This window comes from Mya arenaria, chromosome 1, assembly GCF_026914265.1.
Source record: "Mya arenaria isolate MELC-2E11 chromosome 1, ASM2691426v1".
NCBI classification, from domain to species: domain Eukaryota; kingdom Metazoa; phylum Mollusca; class Bivalvia; order Myida; family Myidae; genus Mya; species Mya arenaria.
Genome location: NC_069122.1, coordinates 60,864,597 through 60,885,611, shown reverse-complemented (window position 1 = coordinate 60,885,611; position 21,015 = coordinate 60,864,597). Strand labels below are relative to the sequence as shown.

The 21,015-nt window shown below is 35.6% G+C and overlaps 1 protein-coding gene across 1 annotated transcript; it reads right to left on the bottom strand.

The window, feature by feature from the left end:
- Positions 1-15,834: 15,834 nt before the first annotated feature.
- On the bottom strand, positions 15,835-20,252 carry LOC128241061 (uncharacterized). The gene is made up of 7 exons (XM_052958048.1): positions 19,968-20,252; positions 19,072-19,272; positions 18,783-18,841; positions 18,144-18,218; positions 17,860-17,910; positions 17,436-17,639; positions 15,835-16,313 (listed from the first exon to the last, which is right to left on the bottom strand). The coding sequence occupies exons 1-7, from the start codon at positions 20,075-20,077 to the stop codon at positions 16,114-16,116; spliced, it is 900 nt and encodes a 299-aa protein (XP_052814008.1). The 5' UTR covers positions 20,078-20,252; the 3' UTR covers positions 15,835-16,113.
- Positions 20,253-21,015: the final 763 nt, after the last annotated feature.

The window sequence follows — 21,015 nt, the reverse complement described above, 5'->3', positions numbered from 1 at the left end:
CTTGCTTTCTTTAAACGGCAGTGCAAAGATAAACGCATTCATTTTAATTACTTAATTTTGTTGAACAATCGTGAAAATATGCATCCCATAAATTCTCGACCCTGCGGTATGTTTTGTACAAAGCTTTAAACGTATAAAATGTAGAGGCTTGTCAAATAAGAACTGGAAGACTGTTCCCTGGATAACTACGGAAACGACTTCTTACCATAATTGGTATTGTAGCAAAGTGAACTCAAAAGTGTGTGGGTAATGGACCTTAATTAGTATTTTGTATTGTTTGTAATTCAAATTACTTCGCTTAAATATGTTGGCATGAGCCCAAACAAACATTTAAAGATAATACCACCAACATGAAATTTACATCTGTTACATCTGTGTCCAAAAGATAACCAACCTAATTCTTTGAATAATGGACTAGATGGAGTAAAAAGAGTTTTTTTGTAAAATTATTTTGGCAGCTTTTTTAATTGTGGATAGTTTTATGGTGTGAGATTTACACATATTCTCCATATTGTTCAGCAATAGTCCATTATATAATATAAGCGTTGTTAAATAACTTTTTCATATCATAGTTTTAAAAATAACTAATTATTTCGAGAAGTGCAATTTTAGAGTTTATATTACGGTTTAGGACATACTTTATTAATTATATTTTAACAGTTTAACTGATCATCAATTATAACACCGAGAACCATATGGTTTGAGACTCGTCAAAGCGTTGTATTATTCAAACCTGAATAGAACGATTGAAGATACAGCTCTACCATATGAATTCTCAAGTAAAACATGAAAAAATCTCAAATTCCTGTCCAATCACAATAAATCCTTTTAAACAGGGGTTGAAAGTATGACATGGTTTGACAGAATGGGCGATGATTGGGAGTGGAAAGTCGATGGCCCAAATGGCAAGATCTTCTTAATAGAAGGATTCTGGTATTGTAAAGACAAAGCCAATCACGAGGGATCCGTGGCGAAAAAGTACAAACCTACTGGCGGTCGGACGAATCCGAATAGCCTCGTGTTTTTGGGGTCGGTGGATAAAAATGGAGATTTGATTGAAATGAAGCACGAATCTAATCGGAACAGGAGTGACAAGGGGGACATCAAAGGATCTAAATTGAGCCATTCCGAGGAAAATCATGTAACTATGCTGTCGAACAAAAAAGAGTGACAATAATATAATAAACTATTATATTTTTACCTCCAGGGAATAAATAACAACTATTACATTGCCCCAGGTTAAACAGTAATATGATTCCACTAGTACATTGCCTTTATGGAAACAATGGCTTGATGCTACTATAATATTGTCACCAGGGTAATATGATTCCACTAGTACATTGCCTTTATGGAAACAATGGCTTGATGCTACTATAATATTGTCACCAGGGTAATATGATTCCACTAGTACATTGCCTTTATGGAAACAATGGCTTGATGCTACTATAATATTGTCACCAGGGTAATATGATTCCACTAGTACATTGCCTTTATGGAAACAATGGCTTGATGCTACTATAATATTGTCACCAGGGTAATATGATACCCTACTACTACATTGCCTCTATGGTAACTGTTATGAAATTGGGTGGTCAGTGTAAATAAACACAATTCAATGTTATATACTTTAATAACGATATACATCTCATGATAGTAAACACAACTCTGCTATGTACTAAAGCCTGCAGCAGTAATTAGAATGACAGTAGACAGTAGGCGGAGCCTAATATTCATTAACAGCTCTGAGTAATCATGGTTACAATTTATTTGAATGGAATACCAAACAGTAACAAAACCATACTACCACAATAACATTGCCTTCATAGTATCAGTAACATAATGCCAGTATAACATTGCACCCGGGGTAACAATAATATGATAAAACTGTAACATTTCCGCAAGTGAAACAATAACACGATACCACTATTACATTATGTACAGGGTAACAATAATATGATAAAACTGTAACATTTCCGCAAGTGAAACAATAACACGATGCCACTATTACATTATGTACAGGGTAACAATAATAGATAGCTCTATTATATTGCCCCAAAGAAAAGCAATTATATGATAAAACTGTTTCCTTTCCCCCCATTGAAACTAGTGATGGGAATCAGACACAAAAAATACTATCGATAATCGGTTTATGAAACCGATCAATGATCGATTATTAATCGATTCAATTATGATTATAATATCTTTGGTCATCATATTTAAGGCATGCAGATACAGTACATGCATCAGTTTTAAGTACCAATGTTCCCTTACAATATTGTTTGTACATTTCTTTGTATAAATTACATTATTTATTCAGAACGCAACATTCTTTTAGTGTTAACAAGTTACTATTACAGAACATGAGACCACAGGCTCTAATATTTGTCTTACATTTTGTACTGTATACATGTGTAAAATAAACACAAAGCAAGATATCAATTTCTTTTTAATATCCAGTCAGTAACAAGTTCAACAAGCAGTTGAAAATTCTATATGTTCTACAAGAACATTTTTTTAAGAAAACTGAAAAAACTAAATTCTTACATGGTAAGAAGTAAACGGTAACATGCTTTAAAATCATGAGAACAAACATAAAACGTTGAGTTATATTAAAAAGAAAATTTGTAATAAGGTACTGTAGTGACTAACTGACTTGATAAGACTATAACTAGATAACTTAAATTAGTAACACCTTAACATTTCAACATTAACAAGCATTAACCAGAAACAAAACATATTTTCATGACATTATTTTACTGGTAGTCGGTAGCGGTTATGTCCATTGTTTCTATAATCGATTGTTCAAATTTCACTATCGATTGTCGCCGACGTAGGCCTTTCCGATCAATTGTCGATTATAATCGATCATCGGCACAACTCTAATTGAAATAATAACATGTACCACTATTACATCGCATTCATGGTAACAATAACATAATAAAATCATAACATTGCCAACACGAAAACATGATATATATATAACAATAACATGATAAAACTATTACATTTCCCCTGTGGTAACAATAACATAATAGCACTATTATATTGCCCCACGGGTAAAAATAATATGATAAAAATATTTCCTTGCCTACAAGGTAACAATTACATGATTACACTATCATGTTGCCTGCAGGGTAACATTTACATGGTAACATTATTACATTGCACCACGGGTAACAATAATATTATCAATTTATTGCCTTGCCTACAGGGTAACAATTACATGATAACACTATCATATTGCCTGCAGGGTAACAATTACATGATAACACTATCATATTGCCTGCAGGGTAACAATTACATGATAACATTACTACATTGCCTCCAGGGTTTAAATTACATGAAAAAACTATTACATTGCCTACAGGGTAACAATTCCATGATAACACTATTACATTGCCTACAGGGTAACAATTACATGATAACACTATTACATTGCCTACAGGGTAACAATTACATGATAACACTATTAAATTGCCTACAGGGTAACAATTACATGATAACACTACTACATTGCCTACAGGGTTTAAATTACATGAAAAAACTATTACATTGCCTACAGGGTAACAAGTAAATGATAACAATATTACATTGCCTACAGGGTAACAATTCCATGATAACGCTATTACATTGCCTACAGGGTAACAATTACATGATAACACTACTACATTGCCTCCAGGGTTTAAATTACATGAAAAAACTATTACATTGCCTACAGGGTAACAAGTAAATGATAACACTATTACATTGCCTACAGGATAACAATTTCATGATGACACTATTACATTGCCTACAGAGGAACAATTGCATGATAACACTATTGCATTGCCTACAGGGTAACAATTACATGATGACACTATTACATTGCCTACAGGGTAACAATTACATGATGACACTATTACATTGCCTACAGGGGAACAATTACATGATGACACTATTACATTGCCTACAGAGGAACAATTGCATGATAACACTATTACATTGCCTACAGGGTAACAATAACATGATAACACTATTACATTGCCTACAGGGTAACAATTACATGATAACACTATTACATTGCCTACAGGGTAACAATTGCATGATAACACTACTACATTGCCTCCAGGGTTTAAATTACATGAAAACACTATTGCATTGCCTACAGGGTAACAATTACACGATAACACTATTACATTGCCTACAGGGTAACAAATAAATGATAACACTATTACATTGCCTACAGGGTAACAAGTAAATGATAACACTATTACATTGCCTACAGGGTAACAATTACATGATGACACTATTACATTGCCTACAGGGGAACAATTGCATGATAACATTATTGCATTGCCTACTAGGGTAACAATTACATGATGACACTATAACATTGCCTACAGGGGAACAATTGCATGATGACACTATTAAATTGCCTACAGGGTAACAATTACATGATAACACTTTTGCATTGCCTACAGGGAACAATTACATGATTACTATATTACATTGCATACAGGGTAACAATTCCATGATAACACTATTACATTGCCTACAGGGCAACAATTACATGATGACACTATTACATTGCATACCAGGTAAGATTTACACGATAACACTATTGCATGGCATATAGGGTCACAATTACATGATATCACTATAACATTGCCTACAGGGTTACAATTACATGATAACACTTTTACATTTCCTCCATAGTAAAAATAACATGATAACAATATAGCATTGCCTCCAGGTCAACAATAATTTGATATAAATATAGCATTGCCCCAACTGAAACAATATCACGATAATCATAATTATATCATTACCTCCATGGTAACAATTACACTATAACATTGCCAACATGATAACAATACTATGTTAAAACTATTACATTGCGCACAGGTAAACAATACCATGATAACATTATGATATTGCCCCTATGGTAACAATAGCACGATAACTCTAGTACGTTGCTTCCATGGTAACAATTTCACGATAACTCCATTACACTGCCCTCACGGTTACAATAACATGATAACACTTTGACACTGCTAGCAGGGTAACAATAACATAACGCTATTACATTACCCATATGGTCACAAACAAATTCATTATTACATTGTACTCGGGATAACAATAGCATGATCAAACTATTACATTACCCACAGTCTAACAATATTAGCACAGTTATATAGTCCACTGAGTATCAATAACATAAAACAGTATTAAATTCCCCCAAGTGTAACAATAACACGATATCACTATTGCATTGTTTGCAGGGTAACAATGACGCAAATAACAGTAACGATCACTGTTACATTGCCTCCAGGGTTACAAAATACTATATTACAATGTTACTATTATTCAAGGGTGACATGATGAAACAAATATCGCATTCAGAGTAACATGATTCCACCATGATGTTGTCTTCTGGATAACAGGGATAACTCAATTTAGATTGCCTCCTAGGAAAACAGATTGCGCAATTACATTCGATCAAAATGAAAATGATATACTATAATACTATTAATTACCTCCCACATTGAATTCAAAGTAACGTTATACGACCAATTCATGGCATCCGTGTTTACTTTATTAACTATAGCATTGCATCCAGGGAAACAACTAAACCATACCACTATAACATCTCCACCAGGAAAACATGAACACATTATAGCATTGCCACGATGCAAATATGGTACCACAATTACATGATACGACTATTACATTGCCTTCACTATTATATTGCCTCCAGTGTAACATGAAAACACTATTACATTCGCCTCCATGGTTACGATAACAATATGAAATTATTATTTTACCTCCAGATGAACAATATACCACTTCATATATTACATTGCATCCAGGATAAACTCATACTACTATTACCTTGCCATTATATTACATTGGGTTACACTTACATGACCACACTATTATATTGTCTCCAGTGTAACTGGATAACATAAAAAGAAATCACATTGACTACATGCTAACATGATGCCACTTATACATCAATCACATGATGTCACTTTAACATTGCCTCCAGGTTAACAAGATATCACTTTAATATTGCCTCCAGGATAGCATGATACCACTTTAACATTGCTTCCAGGGTAACATGCTATCACCTTAACATTGGTTCCATGGTAACATGATACCACTTTAAAATTGCCTTCATTGTTACAAGATATCACTTTAACATTGCTTCCAGGGTAGCATGATATCACTTTAACATTGCTTACAGTGTAGCATGATTCCACTTTAAAATTGCTTCCATAATAACATGCTATCACCTTAACATTGGTTCCATGGTAACATGATATCACTTTAAAATTGCTTCCAGGGTAACATGATATCACTTTAACATTGCTTTCAGGGTAGCATGATATCACTTTAAAATTGCTTCATTGTTAACATGATATCACTTTAACGTTGTTTCCAGGGTAGCATGAAACCACTTTAAAATTGCTTCCAGGGTAGCATGATACCAGTTTAACATTGCCTCCAGGTTAACATGATATCACTTTAACATTGCCTCCAGGGTAATATGATATCACTTTAACATTGCTTCCAGGGTAACATGATATCACTTTAACATTGCCTCCAGGGTAGCATGATACCACTTTAACATTGCCTCCAGGATAGCATGATATCACTTTAACATTGCTTCCAGGGTAGCATGATACCACTTTAATATTGCCTCCAGGGTTGCATAATACCACTTTAACGTTGCCTCCAGGTTAACAATATATCACTTTTACATTGCCTCCAGGGTAGCATGATACCAATTTAACATTGCCTCCAGGTAAACGCTATATCATTTAACATTGCCTCCAGGGTAACATGATATCACTTAAACATTGCTTCCAGTGTAGCATGATACTACTTTTGCGTTGCTCGAGGGTAACATGATATCACTGTTTCATTGCCATCATGTTGACATGATATCACTATTGCATTGCAAGAGTAAAATGATTCCACTGTTATATCGTCTTCAGGGGCTGCATGATTTATCAAATGTATTCCTTCGAGGGTATCGTTATATCATTATTAGATAGCCTCTAGGAAAAACACATCGCTATTACATTGCATTCAAATGAACCTGATAATACTAGTACATTGCCTCCATAGGATCATTTCAACACTTTTACATTCAAACCAGGGCAACATGAAAACATTATTACATTTCGTCTACGGTAACATGATAACAGTAATAAATTGCCACAAGTGCAACATCATAAACCAACCTTGCCTCCGGGAAACAATAACATAATGCCACTTTTACATTACCTCGTAGGTAACATGATATCACTATTTCACTGCATCTAGGGTACTATGACACCAATATGACATACCTTCAGGGTAACATGAAACCACTAATTAACGGCCTCCATGGTACCATTATTATCTGTAACATTGCATCCAGGGAAACAACGACATGCTACCAATTGCATACTGCCTAGAGGGAAACATGATACAACTTTTACATTTCCACATTGTCTCCATAGTAACATGGTACCATTATTACATTGCCACCAGTGAAATATGATGTGGCTATAATTTTGCCCCCAGAGTATCAAGAACATATTAAACACAATTGCATTTCATCAAGCGTAAAAAATATCACTGTTACATTTCCTCCAGGTCAACATGATAACACTATTACATTTGCCTCCATGGTAACAATAACGTCATGGCACTAATACATTACTTCCAGGGCAACACTATACCACCTTTGCAATGCCTCCAGGGTAACATGACAATCCTTTATGTATAGTATCGCATCTAGAGTAAAATCAAACCACTTTTGCATTACCTCCCGGGTAACACTCACATGTCAACACTATCATATTGTCTCCAGAGTAACTGAATAACACTATCAAATTCATTTAAGGGTAAAATGATTGTACTATCACATTGCTTCAAGGATAACATGATACAAGTTTTGCGCTGCTCCAGGGTAACGTAATACAATTATTGCATTTCCTTCAGGTGAATGAAAACGCTTTTACAGACCCTTCACGGTTACATGATACCATACTAACATTGCATCCATGGTAACAATAACATGATAGCACTATTTTAATTCACCTAGGTAAACAGAATACCACTATAAAATTGCCCATATGATTACATGATACCACTATTTCATTGCCTTCAGGGTAACATGATAACATTATTATATTCCCTTCATGATAACAAATCACCCCTTTTATATTTATTATATATAAGGTAACATGATAACACCATCACAATGTCTCTGGGAAACATGAAAATGCTATTTCATTGCCATCATGGTAACAAGTTTTACCAATAATTATTTATGTTAGATTTCCTCGGTTAATATACGAACATGTAGGGTAGCACTGATCCTTTATTAATATTAATTGGAAAAGTGTGGTAGTTTGTCATACTTTAAAAACACCGAAAAATTATATTAATTCAGTTAATTGTTAGTTTTCGTGGTATGAAACTGCTTCAGTTTTTCACAATTCGTTTCATTCTAAATTACCATTCATGAGCACCAGAACCTATTCATTGGCACCACAACGTTCAGGCAATTGAGCAGAGTACACCGTATAAACAAATAAAGTTATTAAACTTGTAACGAGGCAACCTTTTGTCAATAAAAAAGCCACAAACATGTAAAGAAATTGCTTAAACCTAAGGTACGACAACAATACTCGCTAAAATCCAGATTTTACGCTGTCAACACTAACATCTAGCAATTTATGCAAGTTCTAGACGATCAGATCTTAAATGTTATTTTACATTTAGAACAACTCATAGCCAATCCTATGTGGAACTACATTCTCCATTTTTTTTAATTTACTCGTATAAACCTCTAAAAATGAAAAATGAGACCATACTCAATGATGACATCCATATTCTACTCATTGGCACTACATAACGGAAGACGCGTTTGAGCATTTTCAACACATTACAGAGTTATCGCTCCAATGATAGCCCGTCGTGTAAGAATTGTTTCGTATTAGCAATTTGTTATTTTTTCCAAGATATAAATCCTTTCTTTCTTATTTTCCTCAATTAAGTGAATTCTGTAACTCATGAACTTGTTTCGCTGAAATAGCCTCCCTTGATTTAGCCTCCCTTAAGTACGTTCCATATTCATACGCGTAGGCCATTTCATATGTGGACATTTCACAGATAGCGGTTAATTTAAATCAAATTGAACCCGAAAATTAAAAATTCCTAAATGGTAAGGTATTAAATAAATGGAATATTACGATAGGACGGGTTTTTTCAACTCGTCTAGGCAATATGTTAGAAAACGAGCCTTTGGTGAGCTTACTAACATATTTTTTGAACTCGTTGAATAACAATGGGTTTTGTATAACGACTCGTGACATGTGTACAAAGTGAACGAAAATAAAAAGATGTGTTGTCTCCCTGTTGCACCGCAGTACATAGACTGTAATCCGGGAACTAAATCGCAATTAAAAACATTAGCCACAAAAAAAACTCACTGAACGCGCAAGCTTAACTCCCTTAAAACAGAATATTAAAGCTTACTGTTTTTCTTAAGATATAATTGGTGTAGTATTCTTGTTTTTTAAAGGAAATTAGTTAACTACGATAAACCATGGTAAACTATTTTTTTTATAATACAGTATTACTACTTTGTGAAAGTGCAATAAGAGGCCTAGGCTTGTTTTGCTTAATTGGGCCCTGGTGAGCGATTAAATGCTTCATACTCACCTTGTTTGTAATTTTCAGAAGCTGAAGAAGAGACCCTAAACTTCGCCTGAAGGATCAGAGTCTACCTTGACATTCCAACATTTTAGCCTGGATATGTTCAACTGGATATAGCATTTTATATTTGTATTTGCTTTTTTCGTGAAATGACTGTACAAAAGTTAATTGTGAAAATAGAATCCATATAAACTTGAAAGTAAAATTGTATAATCTGAAAACGTTCTAACTTGAAGAAAATGTCAATGACTTTATATATTTAGTAATTACCATGTGTAAAATTGTTATTTGATTAATTGTGTACACTAACCTTTGAGGTATTTGTCTAATACTGCATATATGTATGCCTTAAAATGTAAGAGAATGCAACAACTTATATAATAAACAGTAACAGAAACCCGATTTTTGTAAATATTGTAATGTTCGCTGTATGCCAAACTTAGCCAAGTTGTATCACCTGTTTACACTTTTTTCATACTTTTATTATGAGTTATAATTTTTGCATTTCAGAACATTTCTACACACAAATAACATACGTACAATTTAGAAAGCATAGGGGAAATTTGCCCGTCTATGCAAAATCGGTGGGAGAGGTTTTGGGGATTTTACCTGGGGGATTTTTAAATTTAGACTTAAGTGTTTCATAGGTTATTGCAAGGAATTAAACGTGGATAGGAATCAACGTAAAAATCAGTATACGACATAACGTTAATAAAACGTTAGTTCGTTTTTTTTTGTGTTCCCTTTCTATGTAAAAAACCTCATTCTGATTAAAAGAATGCTATTACGATACCGCAAGAGGTAAAAACTATGTGAAAACTACAGAAACAAGCCCAGTAGCCAAACATTTAAACTTAAACCCCGTTTAATGACACAGGGTAAACGCCAAAGACATAATGCACAAAAACAAAAACAAACACAAACAAGAAAGATGGAACAACGGTACAAAACTCCTCAAACTGCACAGTGCATATATAGTAATGTACTATATAAACTAGGTATGTTTATCAAGGATTGTTAGGTACCGCCTTGGAACGGTCAGTAAAATGTCAATTTACTGGGGGTTAAACCAGTTTACGTGCACAAACCTCACTCTTATCCCAACAATCCTAAATAAACGAAAAACGTAAAACGTAAATCTTTTTACAAAGTTATTTCATTTTATGTTGGGTTTGCTGTTTGTATGTATGTATGTATATATGTATGTATGTTAAGGACTTGTTATTAATACACCATAATCGAAATATTACGAATATACCACGTATATATATAATATTACGAACACCTTTTTTTGGGGGCCTTAAAAACCCCGAAACGTAGGTAGTTTCATGTCCGTCTCCTTTGGAAGTAACGAACAAGTTGTATCCAGAGTTTATTTTCGTTCACTTTGTACATACATGATAAAGTAATCGGCAAGCAATATCCTTTTAAATGACGCATACTTCTATGTGGACACCAGGCATACAAATTGAGAATTATTACCAATGGATCCATGAAATGACAAGCTAATTAATTTTGTATATTGGGCTCCAATTTCTCGAGTATCTTAAGCACAGGGTCGAGTTTTATGTTTTCGCTGTTTATTCATTTAATGAGGTAGTTTTGAAAAACGAGTTGATCTTTGCGTATCTTTCTTGTGACCTCGTCACGTTTGCGTTTAAAGTTGACCATACGGTTTCAGTGTTTGTTAATTAAGCTTTTTGTGGATTGTTTTACGTTTCAGGATTAATTTTCGGAGAAGTGAATCAAGAAATGCCATTTGGGTGAATAGTTAAAACTTGTGATGGGATAGTTTGCAGGATGCATTTAGTAAGCTTTAATTTATTAATTTGGAAGCTCGGTCGTTATAGTTACTGTTAATAATTGTGCAGTAATCAACATTTACAAGTTCGTTTCTAAAACTGCCAAAATCATCCTGGTCGCATTTCAATATTTTCGATTTGAAAGATGATAGTTCAGGTTAATTAAATTATAACAAAATAACCGTTGGATAGTGGAAGCGCACTAGGTCAGGCATAAAATGGTCCGTTGTAAAAATAAACAGAACCTATTCATGATGGTTCATGATCATAAGATCAATCAGGGTCGACGAATGTTTATTGAAGTTGGTTGGTTTAGTAATTAGTTGATGTGCGTTATAAGATGATAAAAGTCTAGAAACTATCTTTGTGGGTGAGTCTAAAACATTGACATTAAAATCCCCGACTATAAGTATGTTTGAATTACGTGTGAATGTGTTATCGATCCTCTCTTGTAAGAGTAACTAGTAATCGTTATTATAGTTTGGGGATTGTAGAAGCCTTCTATGAGGAGTTTTCGGTGCTGTACGGTGAGGTCAATCAAGAGAGATTCAAGACCTATCATTTCGAGATCAAACCTACGATACCACTGAATACAAACACGGGCGTAGATTGCAACAACATCACCTTATTAACTTATCAACATTGACCATCTTTGCGAAAGGGGGTGGGGTCAAAACTTTGAATCAAGATATTGTTATTGGCTGTGGAACCAGAATATCAAAAATGAGAATATCAAAGGACTGAACTTCAATATGTAGGATATCAATTTAAGGTAAGATGCTCATGATATTAAGGTGCACAACACTAAGGCCAGTGTCGATGAGATCAGCAATGGAAGACGTGGGAACGCTTGATGTCGATGATAAGGGGCCAGGATTTGGATGAACAGCACCTGCTATGGTTAGTAACATTATGCAAAAGTAAACAACAACAGAAACTTGGTTATCAATCGTAAGACTTTTCCGATGCAGTTATTCTGGAGCGTTTTGAAAGGGCAGTGAATGCACCAGAGCTATCTCAACGGAGAACAAAAGTGACAACGGGGCCGGTTACAACTGTGCGCGGTCAGGTATGGAAAGAGGGAATAAAAGTAAAATGAAGTGAACATGGCGACAGTCGAGAAGGTATAAAGGAGCGCAATACGTGCATTTAGGAGTCATGTTAATTTGTTATACAGTACGCGCGCGATATAAAGATGGTACCTCTGTCATAATCGTACGCGTGTTGAAGTTGGTGGAGGTCCCGAGCTACTTTGACTGAACAAAACGGTGATTCGAAACATATGCTAGTAATGATGTCATATAATGGTTGAGGATGTAGAACGAATAGTGTTTAGTGGACAATAGGAGGACAAGATACATACAGACATTTTAAATGGAAGATTGCATTTGTAAAAAAAGAGAAATACAAGTTATCATGTTAGCCAATTATTCCAGGTTGATTGTGGTTATATCTGAGGGAATTAAGTCTGATTAGATATTGGGTTCGTTTGAGTAAAGAGTATGTCCCTTGCATGTAGAAACAATGACATTAACATTTTTATAACACACAACGAGAACACAAGGAAGGCTATAGTTTACATGCATGTTTTGGCAATATTAAATCTATGGCGTTTCTTTACTTGGTTTACAGAGAGGTTTCAGCTTTTATTCTGATATGGAAACAAGATTGTAAAGAAATACAGTCGAAAATCAGTAGGAAACCAGTCACAAAATACATGACATAGTGCGAACGAACAGTAACTCATCAGTAAAATTTCTAGTTAATATTCAGTAAAGATTGAGCTGTTAATAATGTTTATAGAGTAGCAATAGCTAGGTACAGATCAGTATGTGTATACAAATACTAGTATTCTTTTAGTTGAGCGACTGGACGCAACGTGACGTTTGAGTTCGTTGAGCGAGTCAGTGGTGGTCGACGAACCGTTAAGCTGTTCTCTCTCACGAGAATGTTACCGTCGTCGGTCCAAACACAAGTGACTAACTTGGACTTCAGAATACAGCGGGCATGATAACAGATCCAGCTGTGCTTCGTTGTAAGATCTTCATTGATGTAGACATGAGCATGACTGGACGCTTTTAGTTTACTTTTGTTCAAATACAGCTTCTGACGAGCTCTTTACGTGGCGAATTTGACGATGATGTCCCTTAGACGAGATTGACCTGGTCTTCCACCAGCAGCCGCAGATGCAAAAGAACGCTGATTTGATAAGTCGATGGCTCCTGTCTTTATCATCAAGGGGCAAGTCAACGTCAATACCCTTTACGATGTCAAGTATTTTGACGTCGGTTTGACTGAGGGTTTCGGGGATACCAGAGATTCTCAGACAATTTCTGCGACTATACTGCTCGGCCGCGTCAGCCTTTTGCCTTTTCAGCGGGAGGGTTACCCGATTTCCTCGTGCCACAATGTATATGTCGGCGTCATCATATCGAGTCAGTATACCGTGAAAATGCAGGTAAAGTCTTCATCGAATGAAGCTTCAAATGTTATAGTGGTTATCATTTTGTGCATAATGTAATGTAAATATTTTGTAAACAAATTAGCACGCCTCAAATGTTCTCATTCTGTTTATATATTTTAACATTTTTTATGTTTTCACTACTAGTATTATAAAACAATATTTCTCAGACATTGAATTCCCTGCTGCAAGGGGGTGATCTTTTTTCTGAGATGGCCAGGGAGTGCTTGTTAATTTAGACGATAAACTTTGTAAAATACTTTTTCTCGCAAATTTTGAGTCACGGAGTGATTTTTTTCTCGACAGAAATAGCCCCCGCTTCCTTTACCCTTTAAAGACACCCATATGAAAATATTTAAACACAATCGTTAGATTTTTGCCTTATAATACATGTAAATACAGAATTAGAATAACGACGATCATTTGCAATCAACGATCATTTGCAATCAAGTATTAACAATTCACAATTCGTTTCCTACTAAATTACAATTCATGAGCACCACAACCTATTCATTGGCATCACAACGTTCAGAAAATCGAGCACAGTGCACCAAGTATAGCAAATAAAGTTCTAAAATGTGTAACGAGGCAACCTTTTGTCAATAAAAAAGCCACACACACGTAAAGAAATTGCTTAAACCTAAGGTTTTTACGTTGTCAACACTTACCTCTTGCAAGTTATGCAAGCTCTAGACGATTAGATTTTAAATTTTATTCAGAACTTTTACATTTAGAGCAACTCATAGCCAATCCTATGTGGAACTACATTCTCCATTCTTTTTTAATTTACTCGTATAAACCTCTAAAACATGATAAATAAGAACCCATACTCACTGTTTACATCCATATTCCAGCCGTGGGATATAAGATATAGATATATTTGTGAAGTATGTTCAAATATGTTGTTTGACCAAATAAACCTTGAAAACGTTCGTAGGCCTTTTGAAAAGTTAAAGCAGAAGCTACAAACTCCTATTTGCTATATATTTACTTGTTGTCATAGTTAATTTGGCTGTACACATGTATATGGTGCTATCCCTTGTCTCGTCATAGTAGTATTTGTTTTTTGTACACGTACATGTAGCTTATTAAAATCGTGAAATCTACGCATTGTCATTATTTAAGTTTTTTTGCTGATCATGTTGTTTGAATGTAAGATAGTGATTGTTTTGATATCGCATAGACCAAACAATTTCTGTAAACAGGTGAAAGCAAAAGCATACACGGATTCCTATGGAATGGTATTTAGGTAAAAATTGCATTATGCTTGAAGTCATTTGTACTTGTTGTCATTTGTATTATGCTTGATGTCATTTGTATTATGCTTGATGACATTCCCGCTCGGGTTATGAAACTTACAATATGCATTATGACATGACGTATGGCATGATAGCATTTGCATTCTGCATGTTGTCATTCCAATTCTGTTTAGAGCTATTACAATAATAGCGTTATATACTAACTTCACTTTGTTTTGATGTCTGTGAACAACATCTATATATATAGTGAATGCATCTTTTGGTGCAATCTACATAACTTCCTTATTTTTATCATAAAGTTTGAAATTAGACGAGGCCGAATAGAAATAGAAGTAAGCACAATGCATCAATCACCAAGCATTGTAGAACTATCCGAATGAAACAGTCCACATTAGACGAGCCCGGAATGATGCAAGCCAAATGAACTAACCATAATGCGGTTGCCAAGAAACAGAAATTTATGACAACAGGGAGCGCTGTATGCATATTTATTCACGGTGGAGAAACCACGTGACTTATTTGGTAAAGTGCACGGTTACAAATGTCGACAAGTCTCGATTCAGGTAAGGTTTTTAAAGATAAAATGAACTAAAAACAAATTGATAAAGTATTATTATGTACATATTTTATTATTTATGGCATATCAAATCGAAAGTGGGTACGGAATGTGTGGACCTTGATCACAAAAACAAAAATGGGAAACCCCAGCTACGAATATCCCACAACGGTCGGATTTTTTTCGATAGCCAAAGTAGTATGTCCTTTTCCTGAAGTATAAAGCAGGAGGGATCATGCTCCACCCGCATAAAAGATGAAACACACTAAAAGAAATAGTTCACAGCAATAAAATCGAAACACAAAAAATGCCTTTGAAGCTTAATAATATACCACACACTTAGTTATATGACGCATCATGCCCGACCCTACTTGTGTCACATATTGTATACGTGGCATAAAAACTGAAAAACATCAAAATGATACAGTCGACAGCAGTCAGAAACAGTGCAAAGTTAATGAAGTGGAAGTTCCAGCCATCTTCCTGCAGTGGACACTCGTTCTTCATATCGTTGTACCGTACAAAACACCACACAATTCCTGAAACAAGTTATTTTAGGTAGAAAAGAAAGAAAGTTAAAACATTTGAAAAAGTTGTTTTCTTGTTCTCTCTATTTCGACCAAGCATAGGGCTTTCTGTATGTTTAAGCGGCTTACTATCGTGTTATGACAGTATTTCAAAGTATTATTTCTGTTTTTGTTTTGTTTTTTTATAACTGTTGTGATTTGGATTCAGATGAGCCGAGATGGACGTTAGCAAGTTTGTGTTAAAGCTTCACTCTCACAGATATACCGTTTTTACTCGTTTTTGCCTTGGAAAGAGCAATTTTTTGCGTAAATATCTGAAAACCAATGAAAAATGATTGCTGACAAAAGACCAAATCGAAGATTTTCATATTTCCGTTCGACTAACGGTTTAAGAAAAATGCATAAAACATCAATTGTTAAACTTAAATATAAAAATATGCGATCTATTTTTGTCAGCATTCCTTTATCACTGGTCTCAATGCATTTTCGCAAAAATTGGCACGTTCCAAGACAAAAAATAAAAAAAAGTTGTCAAAACGTTCAATCTGTGAGAGTGCAGCTTTAAGATGAGCTCAATTTTGTAGTAGCAAATTGAAGTGTGTTGAGCTGAGCATGATCTTAACAGGGCCTGGTTTTTTCTAACGTCTTGAGTCTGGGTTTGAGACTCAGGCCCAGAAAAAAAAACTTAAATGTTCCAAAACGTCTTTAATATAACTTTTTTTAATCAAGAGATATATGCCTGATCGTAGAAGGGTCATTTTACCATACTATGAAATTATGCATTCTGTTGTGATTAGCAAGTTGAGTTGTGTTGAGGTTAGCAAGTAGAGTTGTGTTGAGGTTAGCAAGTTGAGTTGTGTTGAGGTTAGCAAGTAGAGTTGTGTTGAGGTTAGCAAGTAGAGTTGTGTTGAGGTTAGCAAGTAGAGTTGTGTTGAGGTTAGCAAGTAGAGTTGTGTTGAGGTTAGCAAGTAGAGTTGTGTTGAGGTTAGCAAGTAGAGTTGTGTTGAGGTTAGCAAGTTGAGTTGTGTTGAGGTTAGCAAGTAGAGTTGTGTTGAGGTTAGCAAGTTGAGTTGTGTATGGCTAGCAAGTTGAACTGTGTTGAGTTATGATGAAATCATAAACGCTCAAGCTTACCAACTATAAACCAGATCATGGCAAACGTCGTATTGATGATGATGTACATCTCAAAACACACGTTATCGATCGCCCGTGTGATCTCGCCCTTGTAGCCGAGAACCAATATAGCGAACCAGAACATAAACCCCAGAATGCTCTTCACAAAAAGGTAGATGGCAACGTCCTGTTCTTTGCCACAATCTGAACGCAGCTTAACATTTCCTGTAATGAGACTTGAAGGCATACATATTGTTGTAATATATCGAGAACGCATAAAACAGGAGGAATGACAGCGGGTTTTCAGCAGAAGGCTACATGATTCAAGACAACTAATAAACTCAGCTCATGACAGCTGCAAACATTAAATGTTCATCTTGAACCAATCACTTATGCCTTAGTTAATATCAAACTTAGTTGATCTAATGGATATCAATCATCATACCTGCTATAAACCGTACAAGGGTGAGTGTCAGGAATAAAGCACACGTCAGTACTGCAATAAATGACGCTAGGACATAAGTGATCAAACATCTTTTAAACCCGTTCATATAGCCACGTACCGCTTGGGTTTTGAGATACAGCAATACAAAGGTTTACTACCCCAACTTGACCAAGTTTGTAACTACGATTAGTTTAGCTCAACCTGGACAGGTACAAATGTATCTTAACGTGCAAAGTTTAAATTAGCTCCGCTCCGACAGGTCAGTTAACTACATGCAGTTATACCTCGTGTTTTCTTCTCTCTGTAATGGTCGTGTAGGAACCTCTTTAAAACCCGGCGAATCGTTTGTCTGGTCCAACCTACATATGAAACAGATAAGGTACAATTCTGCGCACGTGATTTTAAAAAGAATAGACAGGTTGTGAAACATGGCGTGCACGTGTACATTTAGCTACACGTTTTATAAACATGTTTCACTTTTGACGTGTACTATTAGGCTCGCTGATACTCGTATAATTCATATTCCTCTTGTTATCGTATATGCCATTCGAAACCCGGATATGTAGCGGGCCTTATATACACATACTTTGTATAACTGTTTTGATATAGAATGTTCACTCCATAAAATCACTTCAAAAATTCATTTTTTAACCACTATTTGTCTCGTACCTTCTATTGGTGTAGTACCTTAAGACACCATTTACTGGCTTTATTCACACCTGTTATTGGTTTGTTACCTTAAAAATCATTTATTGGCTTTAACCCCGACTTCTTTGGGTCAATTACCTTAAAAACATTTACTAAATAGCGTTCTTTTATTTAGTATAGGTATATATTAATAAAACACCATTTACTGCTTTTTCTTGTATACAATTGGTATAATTTACGTGAAAACTTTTGACTCATTCTTTCATAACTCTTACCTACACAATATTTGAATTTTGTCTTGAACCAAGGCCATGAGCAACTTTCGTCTTCGTTTCTGAGAAGAAAGCATTATAGAAATGTAGCTTACGTTCCACTTTCAAAGTATATTAAAACATTTAATATTCATTTTGTAGATTCAATTATAAGTATTATTTAGTTATACCTATGCTCGAACAGCTAATATACAAGTGAAATCGTTCGAATGCATATAAAGCTTGGTCTTGTTTAAACTGTATACGAAGTTACGAACTATTCTTAGTGCAGCCTATGCCGGTCAAACCACACCTGTCTCGGACGTCCCCGGAAGCAGCTGTTCTTGGCCCGCTTTCCTCGATCGTAGACATTGTCGGTGCGGACGGCTCAGGGCGACCCGTGTCGGACGGCTCCGAGGCGGCATCTAGCATCCTCTGTACAGCCACGTTCGTCCGGAAACCGCCTTCTGGAACGCGATGTTCTTCCCGACATTCCGGACATCGCACGGAAATACTAAAATGTGTATTATTATTATTATTAAGGTGTGTAATCACTAGCGCAGTCAGAACGGGAGAATGGCTTTTCACCCAGCGCTCACAAACCCTATGCTAGTCCAAGTGAACATTTCATGTCCAATATGGTAATATGGTAGAGAAGCAATGCATACATATATTTTAGGTGTGGGCGGCACGAGCCTAGTTTTGCAATCATTTGACAGCGGTTCATTAGGTTGGAAACCGAGACCAGGAGACTGGTCACTCCGATTGATTTAATAGTGAATATTCAGACCCTTCATGCCTAAACGATATCAGGTTAGGACGAATGCACCAGTCAATTGTAACTACGCCCCCCCCCCCAGGTCCGGTGAATAGCGTGGACTTTGTCTTTCGGTCCAGCCAATCCCAGATAAAATCCCCGTCGTGCGAGGACACACTGCTGGTAAAATCCCCGCCAAATGCCTCCTAGGGACACCCTAGATCAATTCCCCGCTATTTTCAGCGCGAAAACAAAACCATCACATTCACTCGGCACTGCGGGGCCACCTGGAAGGTAAAATCACGGCCAATTTCCCCCGGACCTGGTAGGGGGGTTGGGGATGGGCGGTTACTATTAACTGGTCAAATAAAATAATATTGGGAGTTTTACAGGAAATGCACTGACAAAGTGTGTTGATAAATTGTATACAGAAATAAGTATAAAATATTTACCCTTGAACAACTCCTTGAAGACAGGCACTGCAGAATGTATGTTGGCATGGCAACACTTTCGGGAGAGTAAATCTTTCTAGACAGACGGGACACTCAAGAGCCCGGTCCATTTCAATTTATACTATATCACAAGTTTTCTTTTAAATAATTTTACGTTAAACTTAATACTTAAATAAATAGTTATAAAAATAAACATTCCAAGTTTAAATAGTCGGATTATGTTTAAATATCCTTCAACATTTGCATAGTAATCTAATTTATATTAGCACCAACCCAATCAGTATAACTTTAAAGCTTCCTGTTTAAACACAAGACGAATATAACCCAATTATCATTATAATTGATCTACCAACCATATTGATACATGATCATTCAAAATGAATATCATATTTCCAAGTATTGTTTACAACGCTCTGGTGCAATCAGTATTTCATTGTATCTATAACGTACTTTAAATACCAATCTGGCAATTTTTTTCGATAAGTTGAAAATTATTATACTGCAAACTATGTCTAGCTCGATGATGATAATGATGATGACTACGGTGACGACGACGACGTTGAAGATGATGATGATGATGATGATGATGATGATGATGATGATGATGATGATGATGATGATGATGATGATGATGATGATGATGATGATGATTGATGATGATGATGATGATGATGATGATGATGGTGGTGGTGGTGGTGGTGGTGATGATGATGATGATGATGATGATGATGATGATGATGATGATATTTTTTCGCGCACGTTACTATTTCCAAATTTCGCGATAAAAATAACGGATGACAAAAATAGCCATTACACCAAAGGTCATAAATAACGAATTCCTCTCTCAGGTTTTCCCGACATTCCGCCTACTCTAGATAACTAACGTTTACATGATCCAGGTCAGAAAGAGAAAATTTTCCTCCCCATTTGTTTCGTTATTGAGTACAAGGCCATCTCGTTTTGGATTGTTTTTGGTGAAGGGCACATAGATAAAAGTGAAAACTGTGCCGATGGCCAAGAGCGCTTGTGCCCACATTTGGCGAGGAAA

Coding starts and splice junctions, on each gene's coding strand:
- LOC128241061 (XM_052958048.1), bottom strand. CDS start 20,077: ATGGACCGGGCTCTTGAGTGTCCCGTCTGTCTAGAAAGATTTACTCTC. Junction 19,273..19,967: donor CTTCAAGGAGTTGTTCAAGG/GTAAATATTTTA, acceptor TACACATTTTAG/TATTTCCGTGCGATGTCCGG. Junction 18,842..19,071: donor TCCGGGGACGTCCGAGACAG/GTGTGGTTTGAC, acceptor CTTTCTTCTCAG/AAACGAAGACGAAAGTTGCT.